Here is a 21,470-nt window from a genome sequence, read left to right on the forward strand (position 1 = left end):
AATATATGAATACAAACAATGTATTAATAAATAAGAAAGCAGATCATAAGTGATGCACCTGAAAGCCAGTAAATATGAAATCAAACTTTTAAGATTACCAAAGGCAAAAATAATACATTACTATTAAACTCACTGTGGCAGGAGCAGATAAAACAATAAATATATATACGAGAATATAAATACTTCATCCAACAGCTAGCTGCTGTTATGTGTTACTGTTTGTGTATGTACATTGAGAGCTGATTCTGATTATATGTAGCATGTGTTTTCTCTACTTTTAGCAATCATAATATCAGCCAAAATATGTGTATCAACACATTGTTGGCTAAATATGAACACAATGTCAGGTTACAGGAGCACTTAAGCAGGAGTTAAATGCTCTCTTGTCACTGGTCTTTTAATAAATGTATTAATTGGAACTTCAACAGCTATTGTGGCCACATTAAATTCCTTAGCAGACTCAAGGCTGTACACCATTGAGCATTATTCTGCTGCAGGTAGTTCAGTGCAAGTTCAGTACTTTAATATCAATGAAAGCCATCCTCCCTGCTGACGGGCCACGGTTTTGCCTGTTGTTTTGCCGCATTGTGCAGAAGTTGGATACTTTGAGCGATATTTCATAGTTTGCTGTACATAAGACGTGCACGTCTGATCAACATTTCAAGAGACAGATTATTCTGTGTTTGCTTCCTTCAGGCTTCACCATGACTGATTCGAGCTACAGTCAGTCTCAGTTCTCCAGCGTCCAGCAGCTGCAGGATTCCAGCACCCTGGAGTCTCAGGCCCTGTCTTCCAGCTACCACCCCCCGAATCTGATCCACGTTCCCAGTGCGGAGGTGGTGAGTCCTGGGCCTCCATGTACCACTAGCCCTTTCTGAACTTCAATTCTCAGATTTAGAAAGCTGATTTAAAAAATGAATAAAAAATAAGTAATTGTTTTTAGTCATGATATTTGAGACTGAATTCAGTCCTATAGGTTGTCTTGAACTTACACCACAGGCTCCACTTATAGATGAGATCATTTGATTTCATTCTGGAGCAAGTACCGGCATAGATTTGCATATTGGTTCCAAAATGTCCATAAAGTTGAATCAACGCATCTCTAAAAACAGTTAAAACAACAAAAACCTGTATACTCAGTATATTTTACCAAATGAAAATCTACAACTGCTAACTGGTAATGCAAGGGATATTCAACTTCATGTTTACATACATGTGGTTGAAATGAGTGTAAAAGCTAAGGTGTATGAATGCTTCACATGGACATAGTCCACTCATGGTTTATTTAGTAATTAATTGATATCACTTTAAATGCAATTATGGGTTTGATCTAGTCCAGCTCAATGTTAGTCATTCGATTTTTGAACATTTGTTGAATGAGAAGATTAACTTGTAACTCCAATAATATACCGTATATTGCAAGAAATATACAACATTCATGAGAAGGAAAACAACTTTTAAGATTAATGAAATGGTTTACTACTAGTTTGTTGGTAATAATCTATTAACTATTTGTAGGTGGCCAAAGTGTTACTGAATATTTCTCAAAGTGTTGGACTGTTTCTTTGAAGACGTATCTGAATCAAACACAAACTCTTGAAAGTAACAATGTATTGATGAATATTTGTCAATCTGCATTAATGTGGGTGTATTTTGTTGATCTAGACAAATGGGCTTCTTCAGCAGAGCAGTCAGGATGAGCTTCAGCTGACCTCTGAAACACAGGACTACCAGGACGACAGCGAGGACAACTGCAAGAGAGCCTACAGGTGAACTGCTAAATTGTATATTTGTTTGTGTGTGTCCATGCCTGTATATGTGTGAGTGGCTTTAGAAAGTACTTCCACCTCTTCAGCTTTTGGGTTTCAACTTCTGGTTCTTCGTCTGCCATCTTGGCACGCCTTCATTTCCTTCGGGGAAGTTTTATCTTCCTTTGCTCATGGATCCTTTCAAACTCTGAGTAGTTCTAGAACATTAGTGAACATCGATCTCACGCTCGTAGTCGAGCATTTGGGTGGGCCATTCAATGACACCCTGTGACTTTTCCATACCTGCTCCTGTTGTCTTGGCTGACTGATTTTATTTCTATTGAAAAGTGAATCTCGGCTAATTCTGATGTTTTTTAATGTCTGTTCAATGTCCCCTCAAATCTCACCAATCATCAAGCCTCCTCATGACTTGATGCTGCTGCCATAACCACATTTCACACCAGACTTGGTGTTAATCATTCCATGGAAAGTACCTGGTTTTCAGCAAAGCACTTGGCATTCAGGCCAAAGAGTTCCATTTTGTCAACTCAAACTTGGATTTCTTTTTCAACATGCTCTCAGAGTATTTTGAGAGCCGTTTAGCAAACTCCAGGTTCCTCAGTAGGGGCATTCCTTCCTCCGGCCTGATTGCATCGCAGCTCTCTGGCCCGATGACCTGTGGTGCTGCAGAGAGATGGGTTTCTGTCCGAACGGGTTCTCCTATCTCTGGACATGAACTCCTGCTGGCCTCCTCTTTGTCTTTTGTCTTCGTCACCGACTTGACCAAACAACCCCTTTTGCCAGATGATTGGCATTGGAATAATGATCATAAACACTGAAACCAGGGAAATGGAAGGCGTTGTTTACAGCATTCACAAATGACTGCCTTTCATACTTTTACCTGACGTTTGTTATCAGCGTCTTTCATTTCAAGCTTTTCCACATAAATAGCATTTGGAGACATGCCCCAGAGATACTTTCATGTTTGCCCAGGTATCTAAGGTATCTAAGGTGTCTCCTTAATGTGTTGTAGTCACTGTTCTTTCTATATATCAGACCAACAAAGAACCTTTTCACAGCTTTGTGAAAGGCAGAAATCAAGTCCCATCCATGCTTGTTTTATGAATTCATTCATGGGATTTGATTAGGATGCAATAAATAAACTTAGGTCCTCTGCATCATAGGTAGTTGGATATTTCACCCTGAATATTTACCACACTGACAAGAACAGACGTTGGAGAGGAATAGCAAAAGCAATTTTGATCATTACCACACGCTATGTTTTCCTCCCCGATATCAGCTTAATATTTACACATGTCTAGTGAGGGTTGATGGTAACGGTAGAGGGGATTTTTCCCCGAAGAAAGCTTTTTGTGAAATTTTACACCATTGGCGTGCTACTTATCCACAGTCAGCCCACTGTGTTATGTGACTGTATAGACTAGTTACATGTTCTGGTCTGTCATTATCATCAAATTATACTGTAAATAATAGCAACAATGTTTGTTTTTTTTCCTTTTTAGGTGCAATTGGTGTAATAAGGGCTTCAAGAAGTCAAGCCATCTGAAGCAGCATGTGCGCTCCCATACCGGGGAGAAACCATACAGATGTCATCTCTGCGGACGATCCTTTGTATCCGCTGGAGTGCTGAAGTCCCACCTCAACACGCATACAGGTGAGCTGGGAAATCTCCACATGTCTCCCGAAATGAATTAGATTATGAATGAATTATTGTAACCTATAAAGTTTATTGGCACTTTTAAATATATTATATTCCATTGTATTTAAATTAGAAGTTAATTGCCTTATTTCCCAAAGCCTGGACGTGCATTGCATTCGCACCACGATTACAAATTCAAACTTTTTAAATTAAACTTACAGGAATTGTTACGTTATTTCGCCTTCAAATTGATAGTGTGTTTTATATAAATATAAGATATGTAAAGAATTGGAAAAAGGAAAATACCCAAGGTACCATAATAGAAATAAGGTCATGAAATGAAGGTTTTACAAAGTACATAAATGTCTTCAAATCGGTTATCAGTGTTAGTTTTGAAGATTAAATGAGAACAGGATTAGAACTACAAACAAAATGGAGTTTATGTAAGCACTTAAAACTATTTCAGGTAGATTCAGACAATGCTTCATTGTCATGAAAGTTTCTTTTTAGGGACTTTCAGCTATAAGCATAAGGTAAATTAGCAGTATGAGAATGAGGTTATGGAGTTTTATAATGTTTGGTTTTTAAGTGGTTCAAAAATCATTTTTTCGAGTAAAACCCCCAAAACACTTTAAAATAACACTTCCTGCAACCTGCAGACACTGTGTGAAACCCTGCCTCTCTCATCTCTCGCTGACAGGAGTGAAGCCTTTTAAGTGTAATGTTTGCGACGCCTCATTCACCACCAATGGCAGCCTGAACCGCCACATGATTATCCACATCAAGTCCTTCAAATGCTCCATGTGTGACGAGAGCTTCAGGACCAGCCTGCTGTGTAAAAAGCACATGAAAAAGGAGCATGCTGATCAAAGTAAGGACGCCTAGACATTATTTGGACGTGTCATTACATGACACTCTTTTTTTTTTTTACACACAGGGTCATTCAAATTCTATTGTATGTCCATAGTTAGGAAAGTTTAAAAACATATCCAAATTCCTAGGGAGATGAAACTGATTTAAAAAAGAAGAGAAAGGGGAAAATGCTAGAGTCTATCAGCATGCAACAGATTGATTTGTGTGTGTGTGTGTGCGTGTGTGTGTGTGTGTGTGTGTGTGTGTGTGTGTGGGGAAGTGATTTCCTGCTGTTGGTATGAGTGTATCTTTTTTACTCACGTAGAAGGTGTTTTGATTTACTCAGCATGAAGTGTAACCCAAATACACATAGTGATAATAGACCCCGATTCTCACAGTTCTAGGTCTGGATAGTCAAGACGTTGAGGAAGAAGAAGAAGAGGAAGAGGAAGAAGAAGACGAGGACGGGGAGCAAAAGTCAAAGAGGAGGGGTATGGAAATCATCACTTTCACTGAGGAGCAGGCGGCAGAGCTGGCCAAAGATCCCGGTGAGGAGGCCTCGGTGTCGGAGCGGGTCCTCGCCCAGTCAGCGGCTGAGAGGGATCGAATCAGCGAGATCAAAGACAAGGCCGTGGAACTGGAAACGGAGCCCAAGTTTGCCAACTGCTGCAGCTTCTGCCCCAAGAGCTTCAAGAAGCCCAGTGACCTGGTCAGGTAAATATCAAGTCAGCTGGCCACGGTCTCAATGATGCAGCGTTTGATTACAATGAATACACTACATACGAGCACTTTAAGAAGATTCTAGTATTTTTCAACCCGGGTCTTATTCTCACGATTGTGGCCGATATCGATCACGCGCCACCTTCATTATAGACAACAATACACATCACGAGAAGCATTGTGAGCCTCCTAAAAGCTTTCCAAATGTACTTACCGGTACATTTTCCACGAATCATTTCAAACAGGAAGTAAACAAAGAAATGAGCCCCCAGATGTCCAGTCATGGAAAACTGGACAGTGTGTCACTAAACAGATTTCTAACTCCTCCAACTTATGTTTATTTTATTGTTATAAACACATTCTGACCTGTCACCGTGGCTATTATAATAGTAACATGAACAACTGATCTAGTTAGCAGCTCTCTAATGATCCTAATAATAGACGGCAGTAGTAGAAAGACTCTCGTTTTCTTCCAGCTCTGGCAGCCCTACAGTATGTTTTAATTGATGTTATAAAACTGCTCAGATGTCATTCCACTATCACGCTCCCCACACTATCATGGCTATCATTCTTACAGTACTGTACCCATATCAATGAAATATGGACCTATTAAATCAAGTGCCGTAGGTCGTCCAAACTCCCCGTGCAATTAACAGAGGCAGTTATGTGTCAGACTTCCTAATTAAAGATGAAAATGACAGTCAGTCAAAAATACACTCGGTCATTCTGAAATTCAGAAAATAGCTTTGAAATGGTTTCAGATTAGGGAGAAGAATTGTATAAAATAAATATATAATTGGAACTGTTATATATTTAAAATCTCCCCAGAAGCTGGGCCATATTATTGGGCCACTTCTCTTTTGAACTGAGCTTTGACTTCATCTTCTCCCGAACAAGTCAGACACTCATCAGTGAGCCACATTTATTGTTGAAGTTTCCATATTTGGAGTCCACTTTTAAATCTCTCATCTGTCCTCGTGCTCCTTTGACGATGTGCTTCATTGTCTAGGCACATTCGGATCCATACAGGAGAGAGACCCTACAAGTGTGATGACTGTGGGAAGAGTTTTACAGTGAAATCTACCCTGGACTGCCACGTGAAGACACATACAGGTTAGAGCTCAACTACATTGAGGTTGAAGTACTTTCCTGCAGGGTTGCTGCTGGTTGTGGAATTTCTGGAACATTGTGGTATTTGAAGAAGTGGAATTTCTGGAACATTGTGGTATTTGAAGAAGTGGAATCTTAGATTACTTAAAGGAATAGTTTCACATTTTGGGAAATAAGTTGGATTGAAACCACTCTCTCTCTCTCTCATATCAATCTTCTCATCAAACCCTCAGCAAATACGCCAATTTCACAGACAGTTAAACTATTTCTTCAACAGCAGTTAACATGTGTAGGCATTCTGCAATGGTTTCCAGTCCAACTGTGTTGAAACCTTGTTAAATACTGCAGCGAGAGAAACAGGTGCCGTAAATAAAAGCCTCCCGACATGATTGCAGACTCTTTTGGGGCTGTCCTTTTAATTTCAATGCTGTTTGATATGATCAACTATCAGGACAGTTACATCACTGATTTCTTACCAGATCCATCTTACACAAAGAACGGAGAGGACTTCTGACAGTTGAGAGCCACAAGTCTGATTTACTCTCCTTTACTGTATCTTTGCAGGTCAGAAACTCTTCAGCTGTCACATGTGCAACACCTCCTTCTCTACAAAGGGCAGCTTAAAGGTGCACATGCGCCTCCACACCGGCTCCAAGCCCTTCAAATGCCCCTTTTGCGAGCTCCGCTTCAGAACTTCGGGCCACCGCAAAACCCACATCCAGTGCCACTTCCGGCCGAGCCTCGACAGCCGCCGGTCCAAGCGGTCTGCCTCATCTATCGGCCAGGGTCAAGACCCGGAGACTGGGCAGGCTGTGGGACTGGGGCAGCAGGCAGCATCTTCGGACATTCTTCAACCTGTGGGTCTGCTGCAAACGTCCAACTCTAACCCCAACATTTACCTCCCGGCCAACCAAGTCCTGACAGGGCAGTTTGACCATAATCTACTGCAACCGGGACTGGTAGGACAAGCCATCCTGCCCGCCACCATGTCAGGTAGGGATTATGGATGGGTCACACAGTACAAATGATAGCTTGTATTTAAAAGAACATTTGCATATTTTACTGCGATGGATGCAGAGCAGGCAATCAGGCATCTGTTTGTTAAAGAGCTTTGATTTTATTGCCTCAAAAGTTACAGGCAACCATTGACATAAAGCACTGAATTTTACTATCCCAAAGAGTTGCTGTGTGGTGTTATGGATGACCCAACACATTTTATTTTAATTTGGCACTTACTTTGGTCATAATGTCAGGCTGATGATTAATCCACCGCCGTTCGTGGGCGTGACTGCAACGCAGCGAGGGATCATTAATTCTCGTGGCGGCCGGTCAGTCAGTCGGTAATCAGCTGCTCCACACGACATAAATTACAACTCAATGCCTGATGTGGCAAATGCTTTGAGGAGAAAGGTGCTTTATCAGCACAAGCCACCGTCTGTGACTCTAGCATTTTCCCGTTTCCTCCAAATCCCCAGGATCACGTTTTCAAGACAAATCTGCTTTTTTTATGATACCAAAACCCCTCTAAAGAGGAGGTTTATGATGTCTGTACTCTCAGCTGCATTCATGAGGCAGATAAAACACCCTGGTGTCACAGAAGGAGCATCAGTTTTAGGCTTTCACAGGTGTTGCTGTATTAAATGTTGCTGAAACGGCTTATGGTCCCGATTCACAACTAACCCTTCAATGGAAAGTTTTTGTAACATTCACTGAAAAATTTGCAAATGTGTAGACTCAAGATTTGCTCTTTGTATTCCATAAAATTGAAATAACAGTTTTCTAAATTGTAAGAAACAATGAAATTGTTTATCCGATCAGGTTTATAATGCTACGTGAATGCATAATAAGGGTGCTACAGAGCAGCTGTGATTTCTGAATGCACCACTATGCACAAACAAAGTAAAATGTGTTTACTGAATTCTGGCTACGGTTTGCAGCCATCAAATGACTTTCCCCACACAGCTCCCGTAGAGCTTTTTAGCATTTTCGAGAAAAGTGGCAGTGGAAGTGCATCGTACACTGCAGGCAAACCTCTCCCCAAAAGCCTCTATATCCTTTCATCATCTGGGAAACAACTGAAACCATTTCTTTGTTATCTCTCGATCTCTTGGTGGTACTTATTCATGAGATATTCAATGCCCTCACTTCAGGGATGTTCTTGCTCCAGCAGAAACCATCAGGTCATTTCCATAGCTCAGAGGCCGAGCGGTGCATATAATGGACCGTCTGTCACGCCTTTACATCTGGCCTTTGACATAAACTGATTATTGCATGTGCCTCCAGGGCCATCGTCGTCTGGTACCATTAAAGTAGCTCCCTGTTCTCCGTTTAAATCAACAGTTTCAGGCATTGCACGTCGTTCATAACCTCATGCTTTACCTGCCACAACCCCCCTATTCACTGCAGGGATTTCATTATTATTATTTTGTCTGGGAATAAAACAGTTGTAACCATTACATTTTCTGGTGTGAACAGCTGGTTGAGCGAAACAGTATTTAATATAATGCACACACATTTTGAAGCTGGAACAAACTGTACTTTCTTTCCCTCTGCTGCCTGGAAGAAGGTTAATTAGGGTTTAACATTAGCACAAGTTGAGTACTAACAGCAAAATGTGAAATATCTAAATATGTCTTTTTGTGTGTGTGTGTGTATGTGTGTGTGTGCGTGTGTGTGTGTGCGCTGCAGCTGCAGGAGACTTGACTGTGTCTCTCCCAGATGGCCTGACCACGCTGGATGGCATCCACCTGCAGTTGACGCCTGCCAACCTGGTTTGCCCCAACGTCCAGATCTCAGGCATCGATACCAGCAACATCAACAACATCACACTACAGGTTACACACACACCAGCTACTGAGCATTGTGTTATTATTACCCATGCGTGTCATCACCTTGACCTCAAAGAGATAGTTTGGATGAAGTGTATGAGCTACTTATCCATATATGGCAGTTGACACGCCCCCAGATTGGAGAAGAAGACAGGAGTACAGGCACGGGAGCAAAGCAATGCACTGCTGTGGACAAGGGGCAGCTGCCAAACGTATTTTAGCCAACTAAAAGAAAGGCCCATCACAAAACATCCATGTCAGTTTAAATGTACGCAAAGTTTTTTATATTTTCACATCTCAGGCAGCCCTTCCTGGTGGGGAACTGAAGCCGTTAAATTCATCAATGCTCTCTTCAAAGCCACCAGAATCCTCAAAAACAGTAATTTTTTCCTCCCGTCTGTTTCTCCAAACTGTGGCACGGCGACCACCTTCTACTGTAGTTAATACACTGAACGATAAGCACCTCATATCAAAAACATCGGAATAATCCTTTTAAATTGTTAAAAAGTTAAGTTCATTCATTTGTGCCTTTTGTGTTGGTCATGAATCATGTTTTTAGTGGACAGTGATTGCCTTTTCTTAATTTTATGAGAAAATCAAGCCAGTGCTTTGTCGCCTCTTTTATTGTGGGTAATCAAAAAAGTATTCAACCGTCACTTGGATGAGCAATCAGGATAAGTAATCTCTTTGTCATGTGTTTATTTATGTCTCATGACCCAAACCTTCAAATATACGAGTCGGCACCATCGTTGACAAAACTATTAACCTACAATTAGCATGTAAGCATGTATTAAATGGGAATCATTGTCGTTTGCTGCAATGCTTCTCATTCGGCAATAATCTTCATTTACAGAGACACACACACAAACTCTTTCTTGAAAAATGTGTATGTGAGTTCGTAAGTTTAAAAGTCAAAAACATTTGAGTACATTAATATTCTGTGAATGCAATTTGCCAAATTAATGTTACCGTGGTCTTTAATTAATCAAATATCTGGTTGTGATTCTTGGCTTTACTTTTGAGTGCTGAGCCTATTTTAATGACATGCCTTCTGAGTCAGCAAAAAGGCTTTGATAACTTAGACTGTAGCCTGTTTCCCAAATGACATCACAAAGCTGCACATCTTACCTTTTCGTCATTTTCATAATTTAATCGAGCAGAAGTCGGCTTTAAAAATATTCCTTGGTTGCATATCGTTTTGTCCGAACCATTTCACTCAATTCAACAGATTAGTTTGTGCATAATATTTCTTGGATGGGTCGATGTATCATCATCTTTATTTTAGGTAGAGTAGTTCTTAGCTTGTACGTTTCATTTACACAACTAAAATGTAAAAGCAGCTTGTCAACATTGCCTAGTTAGTTAGTAATTTGATGATTTAACCAGGGGATTTGTCTGTTTTGATATGCAAATGTACCAGAGCAGCAATGATGTGGTTAGGAGGGCTTCAACAACGATTAATGAGTTGCTTTTTGCTGCAGCTGCATTGCCATAGTGGCACTGTAATGATGCCCCTGCATTTGTCCGGGGCATCTTTTGGCAGTATAGCTGTACAATGGAAGATTGGGTGTTTTTTTACCATAATATGCCTGGTGAGCATATATGCACTAAGCCAAATGAGCAGTCTAGTAGAAGAGAAATGCTACAATCCCACAAGAGCGCCAGAACACAATTAAACAAAGCTGCTGTACTGGGAGCGCATGATGAGTTTTATTCAGTCAGCTGTAAAATTTATTTAAAAAAATATTTTCAACCGATCAGATCTGGGGTTCCTATCCAATTCGTTTTTTTTCGTGTGGTGGACTGATATGATTTGGATGTTGAAATGAGTTCAGATAGTGTTCATGTCCTCCATCAGTTTCTTTGTCACAAATGTCTAAACATTTCATTATAGGATAGATCAACAGAAGCCTCCCAAAAAATATAGGGCATATAAGTAAGTGTGTAGGACAAAAATGATATCGCCAATTTTCATCTTTATTCTTGGAATATATTGTCAATCACAGATTTAAGTTGTCCAAACGTATAAGTATCATAGGGTGTCATTTTCCCCAATGACCCTGAAACATTTTTCAAAAGCAACCATGAATCCTTAGGCTGTGGCCGTACAGTTCTACAAGTCTCTCTCTCTCCTCTTCCTCCTCGACATCACCCTTCCTCTTCATCTGAAGTAGTGCTTTCTCTTCCAGATTGACCACGCCCTCCTCCAGCAGACCTTACAACAAGGCGGTCTCCTCTCTCAACCCCTGAGCATCGACGCTGGCCTCGTCACCCATTCTGGCAACCAGCTCATGTCCGTCACTGACCCCTCAGTGTCTGCCAGTGTCGTTATCCACCCGCTGACCAGCCTGGCCCTGCAGCCCTCCGCCATCACACCTACTCAGGTCACAATGGCCAGCCTCTCTGCGCAGGACGCCACAGGTATGTGTGGTGGTGGCCTCAAAAACAAAACAAGACACTCTCTTGTTATGAGCTGAATAGCTGATTTTTGCTTTCCTGTGGTTTCTGCAGGTTCTCAGGACCTAAGCCATGTCATAGCCAGCTCTGGACTGGTAACGGGAGGCACCAGTGGACAGGAGATCACATTGACCATTAACAATTCCAGCCTGACTCAAGCCCTTGCCCATGTTCACGCCCAGGCCTCAGCTTCTGGTTCCGGCAATGCAGCAGGAAACCCTCAGGAGATCACCCTCACCATATCAGGTATGGAGCCCGTAGATTCATTTTGAAGCCGCTTCACAAATAATGATTGAAAAGCTACATTATGTATATGTATATGTATATGAGTGATATGCCCCCCTCACATCATCTCCAGCACAAAGCCAGCTGGTCGTAAATCATCCAGAGTTAAGAGCCTCCCTGAGCCCCTTTGAATCCAGACAGATCATTCCCTGCCTTTACGACTGGAGCAGTCCGAGTATTTCCTCGAGGCACTACTTTGACCGTCTTTCAATCAACATTCTGATATATATCACCGTATTGTGATTGAAATCCATGAGGTCAAGGCCTATACAGCAGGCTATTGTTATATTTATAGCGTTATGTTTTTTTCTTTCTCTTGGAGCTGCATCATGACATTTAGTGGAGATTCTTTCCACAGGTTATTGATTATTTCTTTCTTAGGCAGTGGAAAAGAAGCGAGAATGGATCACAGTGCACGGGTTCCAAGAAAAAAATGACTCTCACTTAATCCAAAATTAGATTTTATGTCTTGCCATCCCTGGAGATGTTCAGAACACAGAAATGGACCAAAAAACATTCTACATTCTATCCTACCCTGGTATTAGAAAAAACAAAAAGAGCTTGAAATGTGAATCACTGTGAAAAATATCGCTAATTTATTCAATTCTGGACTATAAATGTCTTTTCTCTATACTCTTCCAGGTCAGGATCTGCTCCCCCAGCATAGCCACCCTAATGGGGCTGAGATGACTGGCAGCATCAGGCTGGCATCACCACTCAACAGCCATCCCACCAGCGCAACCCTGACTATCATCAATGATCACCTCCTACCTCAGAGGCCCGCTAACACTGGAATGACAGGTTAGGACGCGTGTAGATGAATGTGTTTTGTATCTAGGTTACACACAGTATTCAAAGCAAACCTGAAGTGGCTTTTATGTTTGCAGACCTTTTTATATTAACTTTCAAAACAATTGTTAGAGACTGCTTTTCCTCGTCTTTGCACTCTCTGCCAACCATGCAACATATCTCCAGTGAATCCCACCTAGAAGTGAATCCCACCTTGTCTCTCAAGTTAGTCTTCAATCAGATTGCACTCAATGATAAGTGAATAAGAGCGGATCAGTACAGTTCAGTCCCTCATTTATTGAAATTAATTTGTCAACAAAAATGTATCTGCTGGCCTTCCTTCCTTAGAATTATATACTGCATCGCCCTCGGAAAAAAATGGCTTTGAAAGGCCTCCCAGACATTCACGGTCACAAAGAAACCAGCCCCTCTCTATCAGTCCACTTCATTCCACACGACAAAAGATGGATCTTTGTCCTGCACCAAGCCATCCTGTGGCTGTGACCTGCTCCACTCACTCATGATGACACCACTTGACTCCGGGTCACCACTTTAAGCCAATAGCATCGCAACAAAGTTGGAGATACCTGACTGGCTGTTGCAAAAAATATCACCACCATAACTCACTTGAGCAGAACTGATTAAATTGCCAGCCATTTAATGGAATGACCGTGCACACCAAGTGAGACGTCCCTTGTACAGCTGTTAGCCATTGCACTCGCTCCCAGCATATAAAGAATGAGACACTGCGTAGGCCGAGTGAACTCACTCTCTGTAAATGTGACTCGACACAAAGCCGTCTGTGTTTGTCAGATATGACTGGTGAAGAGTAGAGGATAATAAAACAGCAGTAAGCTGTAGCTACTTCAGATACAAAGGGACAACGTGACAAGAGACGAGTGTTTGTAGTTCATAAGAGCAGCATGAAAGTCACCACGGGACAGAAACTTCAGCTTGAATAACTTGTAATGGGAGTGATAGATCCCAGGATAAAACCAAAGCATTGCTGGAGAGGCTCTCCAATCTTCAATGCCCTTTTACATGAAATGGCATGCTAAGGTGTGTGTCCCTCATCTATGGAGTCATCAAAGGGCATTTGGGAGGCTGAAATAGCTGCCAGATAGACTTTCATGGTTGAATAAGGCTTGACCAGGTTCACACTTCTTACAGAAATGCAAAAATTGCTGCAGTGGAAATTGACACCAAATATCAAATCACATGGTGATCCTGCGCTCTGGCACTCCCAAGTGGAGTGTTCACTCGGCCCCGTCCTGCTTAGTTCCTGTTGCTTCCCATGTCAAGCTTTCCATTCTCTCACACAGAATATGCTGTTTACACAGAATATGCTGTTTACACAGAATATGCTGTTTACACAGAATATGCTGTTTACACAGAATATGCTGTTTACACAATGGTGGTCCACTCCAAAGTCAAAGTGATTTTTTGAAACAAAGGGTTTTCTCTTTAACTCTGTTAAGTCAACAAAAGCAGACTCCTCATTTCTATCCGGCGGCCGGCTACTACTGGTAGCTAGTTCTAGCTAGATGGCTAATTAACGCTAACTGTGAGTAAGTTACAACCTGCGTCTCTAGCTGACGGTTTAATGTTTGTTTGTTTTTTTATTTTATTTAAGAACCTTGTAACAGGGTCTCAAATATATACTGTAAATGCGCTGGCGCCATAGGCCTACATGATATAAATACAGTCTGAGCGTAAAGCTACATGTCCCAGGGAAAAAGTCTGCATACAGTTGAAAGGAATTCCGGGTTAGTACTGTGCTGTAGGCAGTGAACTAGTTTGCAGTGTATCTATTGCTGCTTATCTATTCCTTACAATTTGCTGTTGTATTTTTGCCATTTTCTAAAATATATATGGCCCTATGAAGGTGTTTCTTTTATAAGGAGAAATGGGCAAAATAGAGCTCGGCCACACTTTGAACGTCAGTTGTCGCTCCGGAACATCTCATGAAAGAGAATTAGTATCGAAGCCTGGAAATGACACACCGTGATCTCTATCGTTGGTTTTAATCTGACCGGAGATTTTTGTTGCATGTTGTCTTTTCAAGCTATAAAATTCATCTTAAGTGCAAATGTACATACATACTGTACAGGCATCAATCAAGGGGAAGTACCAGTACATATATACACATGAGAAAGTAAAGCGCTTGTGCACTGTGAAGTGAGCAAATATGATTTGTTTAGTCAGATGGCTTGCTGTTCACTGGTTTGCTTGTCACCTAGAGGCTTAATCAAATTTCCAGTCTCTCATCTCGCTCTTCATTACGCTCCCTTCTCAACTCGAGTGGAAAACATTCCCACCGCTTCACAGAGACACCCAGAGCATCTCTTCTTCTGTTGATCAGACTGAAGCATTCCAGCCACTGTGTATGTTAATATGGTTCAACCTGTACTTTGCCTGATAAACTCTACGGGCTCATATCTGCCTTTTCATTGTAATGAAATATTGTCTGGTGTTATTCACCGCTAATATCATGGAGTTTCCTCCTTGACCAAACATTTTCAGTCATGGAGCATAGCACCAAAAGGGCTTTGGTAGCCAGCGGGTTGCATTCACTTCAACAGATACAGGTACACAGGTCTGTCTAAATTGAGGAAGAAGCAAATATGGTTGAAACATTGTTTTGTAACTTTTAGGTCCAATTTGCCTTTGCTTAATGTAAAAGATACGTAAACTACTAGCAGCTGAATTCATAAATGTTAAACATCAAGTGTGGTTTAATGCTACAGATCCCAGAATGCTGGGGGCAACGAACACAACAAACAGCCCAATATTCTTACGTTGTTTTAGTAAAGTAATCAATCAATATGTATGGTGAATTGTAATCTGATATTGGATGCAGAACTGTGTCCGCGCCTGCTGGTTTCATTACTCCCTGCATTATTTACAACGGAACGGCTGTTGAAAATCCAGCTGCTTCACAATGAAAAGAACCCAGTGTTTTGCCAGTGGAATGCTTTTAATGTGAAGCATGAGCAACAGAAAAAGTTCAGTTGGCATTAGCAATAACTTATTACTATAATAAGTTATTGCTACATTGGCTCACATTGTGAATTGAGTTCAACTCTGTCAAAAAAAATCTCTCCCCCTTGTCACCTTTTTCACCCCCCATGAGTTTGCAGGTATGATTCTAGCTCTGATATGGCAGTAGGAGAGTGACCAATAGACAGTAAGGATGATGTGCTGCATTGTTCCCTGTGAGACTATTTGAACTGTACTACAGTTGTGGCAAAGACCACTTTAGTGCCAATTCAAGTACAGTTTGTATACATTCTACTACATTTGCCACAGAAGGAATATGTCTCTGGCTGCTGTTGAAAATAAAGTCTTGAACCAGTTTAGGAACTGGGTGTTCAAAAGTGATAGAACTCTAACCTTGTGGTCTGTCTCTCACCTGTCAGTCTCCAGCCTGCCACCTAGCGCCTCCCATTTACACACTGCTGTGTCCCAGAGCCTGGTGATGTCACCAGGGGGTGTGGCCAGCGAGGACAGCGTTACGCTGACACTGGCAGATGCCCAGGGAATGCTGGATGGAGTCACTCTGAATCTCAATACGCAGGTAAAAAAGAAAAAAGACAACAATGTACACAAAGATGCATTTAGATGCGCTACAAAATGTAGAGGCCATTATTTGGTATCATGGCTGATTTAAAAACTAGCTTGGTTTAAAAAGTATTTGTCGACACTGTCGGATACATACAACATGAACAATGATGTCATTAAGCATTTGAGATTATCAAACTTCACGTCATTAAGTTTGTCAGTTGCCTTACCACAGTGTCTTGATATTTAGGTTCAGACATTCCCCGCAGTGCTGAATGACCCGGCACAGCCCGCCAGCTCAGGCCAGCAGGTCATACTGGTCAGCCACCATTCGCAATCCACAAACGGAGCGTCTGACAATGGATACAATGTGAGTGTGTGTGTGTGTGTGTGTGTGTGTGTGACTGACTTGTTTGTGTTGTGTGCTATTTAAGATGTCAAACAAATGTGGAGTTGCAATGTGCAAGTTATACAGTGATGAATTGAGCAAATGCTTAAAATGGCATCACAATAATCCACTGTGATTACCTCTCTCAAGCAAATAGTATCTACCAGCTGATTGTTGTCATTAACATGAATGGTAATACTGGGCTGCCTGGAAGATGTAAAAACACATTCATCAATCTCAAAAAACATGACTGGACTTTTATGGAAACATGCACGATGAGTTTAAGACTTTAAGACAGTTTTGAGATTAAAGCAAGTTAACGAAACAAAACGACCATTGTGTATTGTAAGCATAAGTAAAAAATTATACTTTTATTACTTTTCAAAAATTAGCTTTTGGGATTAATTGTAAATCTGTTACTCACTCATCTTTGTGTTTGGTCCAGATTACTGACGACGGCCATAAGGGTGGGAAGGATGGCCAGATGGAGGCTGACAAGCGGAACCAGTGTTACTACTGTAACCAGGTGTGCCAGAATGCCAACACTCTGCGACGCCACTGTAGACTAGCTCACGGCAAGGACCGCTGTCACGTCTGCAGTCTCTGTAACAAGGCCTTTAAGAGAGCAACGCACCTGAAGGTAAGAAGCCGTGTAAAAACAGTAGACACGGTTAGTAAACAGCTTTAAATTGAAGCTTCTGATGGCTTATATGTAACGATGACATTGATCCAGCTACTGCTTTCTCTCTATGAACAAAGTGGTCAGTTATTCAAAGGAGCAGTGTGTCGGATTTAGTGGCATCTATTGGTTTGGGTTTCGGAGAACTACGGTGGCTTTCTACGGTGTTTGGTTTGTCCATTCTGAGCTACTGTAGAAACATGGCAGTGCGACATGGCGTACTCCATGAAGAGGATCCGCTCCCGATGTAGATATATAAACGGCATATTCTAAGGTGGTTACTTTACCATTCTTAGTTTGAGGTGATTGTACACTAATGAAAACAATACGTTATGAGTATTATATTCCCTTTCTGCCAATAAATCCCTCTAAATCCTGCACACTCCTTTTTAAGGAATCAGCGTTGTATGTAAATGACTAAAATGTTTTATGAGTACAACAACTATACTCTCACGACACACATTTTGAAGTATCGGTGCCTCCACCTCAGGCTGTAAAAACGAGTTTGAAGCCAAAATAAGAGTATTTCATCAAGTAGCATTTCAGATACACTCCTCTAAACTGTCACTCTCAACAGCAAAACAAAGCACTTAAACTGAGAGGTTCTTTGCAGTCGGGTTAGGAAGAGGAGCATGTGGGCTTCTCCTTCCTGACGAGCCTCTTCATGCGGTTGAGACACTCGGGCTCGGGAGGAAAGAGGACGATATGGCTTAGTACACAAGCTCTTTCCCCACCATATCTTATTAACAGCAAAGACCATTGTGCCATAGCCTCTTATGTCTGTCAATGTGCCTCATTATACTGAGCAGTAATTGTCTTTTACAAAAGTAATGGCACTGAGATTAGGCGGGTGTCGCAGTGAGAGTGACCGAGCTTCCCCCTCTCCAGGTCCCCATGCTGTTCATTAGTCTGCAACAAGAACTCGGATGCTGTTTTTTAGATATTTTTTTTTTTAAAGCCCCAGTGGTTAGAGAGATAAAACGGTAGGGCTGTTATTTTTCATGTTGTTGGTGTCTGCTTGACGGGCGGAGCTAGATGGGTTGGGGAAATCATCAGACTCGCATAGCGAGGGAAACGAAGCGATAAATGAAGAAGATTTAGTGTATCAGCCCACTTTGAATCACATCTTCTCCAGCTTAGACAGTGGTTACATATGCAACTTCTGTCATTAGATCATGCCAGGACACATCAACTGTAAAGTCTATATGCTCCAACATCCACTGTCTGAGTCATGTTAAGTTACTGCTGAAGAAAACCCAACATTTCCTGATCATGCTGCTTCAAAATAACAGCTTTTGAAGAACAAAATAATGGGGGATTTGTTAGTCTACTAACGCTGCAGGCAGGAAGAGTGAGCAGCAACAATAATGGGGAAGAATTATTGTGAAGAAATTAGTTTTACAGCTGCTCCTTCGTCCCTGAAATATATCTGATCACTATCTGATTAGGCTGATCAGCCTCATCTAATCAACAAAGTCACGTTGAAAATACAAGTGCAACCGTGGCCTGAGACTCTATCACGATTAATTGGTTATGACACACACACAGGCATGCATAAGTTGAGGTTTGAAACTTTGATGACATTTTTGCAGGAATAATGAAACATTTGTTGAACTCTTTCTTGCCAAGAGTTTGATTGGATGGTTTTATGCTCAGCCTAACTAACCAGCTGCTGCTGCTTCGTATTCAGCAGACATGAGTGGTATCGATCTTCTGATCTGATTCTCGTCAGCAAAGAAAAAAACAAGCGCGTATAAATTAAGTCGTGCTTTAAAGTGAGTACTCTGACATCATTGTGAGCACGGTGAATAAAGCAGAGACATACTGGGTAATGGGAACTGGTTTATTTTTGGTTGTGTGGTTAAAAGTTTTGTTTATTTTGTCATTTTTTAATCAAATTTCTGTTTTTCCCCAACCGACCCGAGGCCCGTCTAATAAACACTGCTTCCATAATGAGCACGAACACCCTCTAGACCAGAGCCTTCCAAACTTTGGAGGCTTGAGGCGACCTCAAATTCTGCAAACCCCCCCCCCCCCCCATCTCATTTTGTGGAAATATTCTAATTCTTAAATAATGAACAGCGACATGTAGATGGTTCATCAGAGTCTAATGAGACGGGTGATGCTGCTGCATCAATGCAGCTGTCTGGCTGAATAGACAACAGATTCAGGTTGAGATCTGATTTGGTAGCCACATGCAACCCAAACCTTTTTCCAGAACAAAGAACATATATTTGTATAGCCCAGGCTGCGGCCCACACTTTGGGAAGCACTGCTCTAGACTTAATCTCATTATAAACGTGATGCAATTACAGCATAATGGTTTCTGCCCTTGTCCCTATGTTTACTATCATACATGACAAAGATAAGCATAACATTGCTCTGGAACCAGCAAATATTTTCCATTTTGGCATTTAAAATAGTTGCAGTTCATTTTCTGTCGGTCGACGAATCAACTTGTCAAATAATCGTTTTTAGTTTTGTGACACAATACCACAGTTTATAGCGGATGTAGCCGATGATACAAAGACAATGTGTCGAGTAACTATTCAGTGCACATAAGAGGATACGAAGGCATGATGGGTAAATTGTTATTTTAATTTTTCCGCTTCACATCAGAAATCCGGCGAGCACAACATTCAACAAACTTAGACCCAAAACATACACGAGACCATAGGAGAAAAAGAGAAGATAGTGTCAAACCAAATTCTATGTTAAAAATGATTGTTGGGGTGTCCAGACTCTCCTGAATCCGTTTTAATGTTTGCAAAATAACTGACATGTCTGTTCTAGCCACGTTCGAGTTGAGGGACTTAATGCGCTAAACTGTTAAAATCTGTCTGGGATCTACAGGAACACGAACGAGTGCACCAGCCGGGCCCATCACCCAGCTCCCAGAAACCCAGAGTCTTCAACTGCTCCTCCTGTGTGAAGGCCTTCGCCAAGCGCAGCCAGCTGGAGAGACACAACCGGACGCACACGGGTAAGAGGATTATTGCACAGTGCAGGTCATAACAAAAACATTGCGATCGAAATCTAAATGTATTTTATCTTTATAATAACAATATAATATAATAATAATAATAATAAAAAATACACACTACCCCAAAGTTTTATTGTTCATTTTACATTTTCGGGCTGGTCTTGCCAATTTAGCCACTGTCTTTCTAGATTTGATAACTTCGAAGACTCCTTTGGTCCCTTTTTTTGCCCCCAAAACAACAAACGCCTCGTGACACATGAAGCAACCTTTTGTGCAGACCTTACCTCTTCTCTGGTGGAGCGAGTAGCCAACATCTCAGAGTGACTGTGCTCATGTGTGGACTCTTTGGACTGACGGTGCGCAGAGACATGTCCCCTCCCTTTGTAGATATGAACGGCTTATTGTGAGGGAACAAAACCACAACAATGTCTTTGGGTGATTATACATAGACATGAATGTTATATGCTACTTCTGCCAATAAATCCCCCCCCCCCCCAGTCTTACACACTGTTCCTTTAAGAATAATTACAGCAGAAAAGCAGTTAAGTTTAGCTTGTTAGGTCCCTGTGTTATTATGGATATGAAGGGACAGCATTTCATAATCCGGTTTAATCTGGTGAAAGTGTTCTCTGCATAGATTTAAGTGTGCGGATATCTATTCTATCAGTTTGAGCTTTTTCGATACTTCCAGCACCTTATGTAAGAGAAAGCCGGATGGAGCAGTGGTTATCCTGCGTGACGTTTAGGAAAGTTGTGTGAATGAAGAGCAACATTTGAGCACCATGGAAACATCAGGTCAAATCGACAGCATGTTTTAGACTTCTGTGTGCATACGTTGCATCATGGGTGAATGTTACTTGGTCCATGAACTGTGTACCGCATGTCACAAACTCCAGAGTGAATTACTACATTAACAGGCTCACGATGAAAATGTTTAACTGGCAGTAAGCGTCCCTGTTATATAATCATTTCAAACCTCAGAAGTATTATTTTTTATAATTAGACTGCAGATTTACATGTCAAAATCAATAAAGACTCCTGATGCAGTCCTGAACAACACAGTGAAAAAAGAAGCCAATGTGAAACCTATTCATTAGCTTTCCTTGTGAGACTCACTCGTTCATATATTCATACAAACACAGCTAATAAGCAACTAAATGCCTCGACTGACCTTGTTGAATCCTATTACCATTTGAATGCTGTGAAGAGTTTTCTCTCTTTTTTCTCAAAGCAACATTGATGAACAAAAATCTTCCATCCCCGTCTATTCCAAGGTGTTGCTTAGTGTGTTGCTTCTTGTTCTCTCATGTCTCGATGAACAGCTTAAATAATGTGCGTGAATATGAATAAGTGACTCTAGTTGTGTCAGCAAAGATTTCTTTTTGGCTAGAAAACCCTTGCCTAGGTTGT

The 21,470-nt window shown here is 41.4% G+C and overlaps 1 protein-coding gene across 1 annotated transcript in view; it reads left to right on the top strand.

Annotated features, from left to right (window-relative positions):
* The window catches only part of znf236 (zinc finger protein 236), a 53,443-nt gene that overhangs the window by 27,352 nt on the left and 4,621 nt on the right, over positions 1-21,470 (top strand). The window contains exons 17-31 of the mRNA XM_079274683.1: positions 697-839; positions 1,666-1,769; positions 3,272-3,423; positions 4,109-4,279; positions 4,659-4,974; positions 5,990-6,093; positions 6,655-7,083; positions 8,779-8,924; positions 11,108-11,339; positions 11,430-11,621; positions 12,303-12,461; positions 15,869-16,026; positions 16,261-16,380; positions 16,844-17,038; positions 19,931-20,060. Coding sequence (XP_079130809.1) covers positions 697-839; positions 1,666-1,769; positions 3,272-3,423; positions 4,109-4,279; positions 4,659-4,974; positions 5,990-6,093; positions 6,655-7,083; positions 8,779-8,924; positions 11,108-11,339; positions 11,430-11,621; positions 12,303-12,461; positions 15,869-16,026; positions 16,261-16,380; positions 16,844-17,038; positions 19,931-20,060 — 2,751 coding nt within the window. The remainder of the gene's footprint in view (positions 1-696; positions 840-1,665; positions 1,770-3,271; positions 3,424-4,108; positions 4,280-4,658; positions 4,975-5,989; positions 6,094-6,654; positions 7,084-8,778; positions 8,925-11,107; positions 11,340-11,429; positions 11,622-12,302; positions 12,462-15,868; positions 16,027-16,260; positions 16,381-16,843; positions 17,039-19,930; positions 20,061-21,470) is intronic.

Source organism: Melanostigma gelatinosum, assembly GCF_949748355.1.
Source record: "Melanostigma gelatinosum genome assembly, chromosome: 9".
In the NCBI taxonomy this organism is placed as follows: Eukaryota; Metazoa; Chordata; class Actinopteri; order Perciformes; family Zoarcidae; genus Melanostigma; species Melanostigma gelatinosum.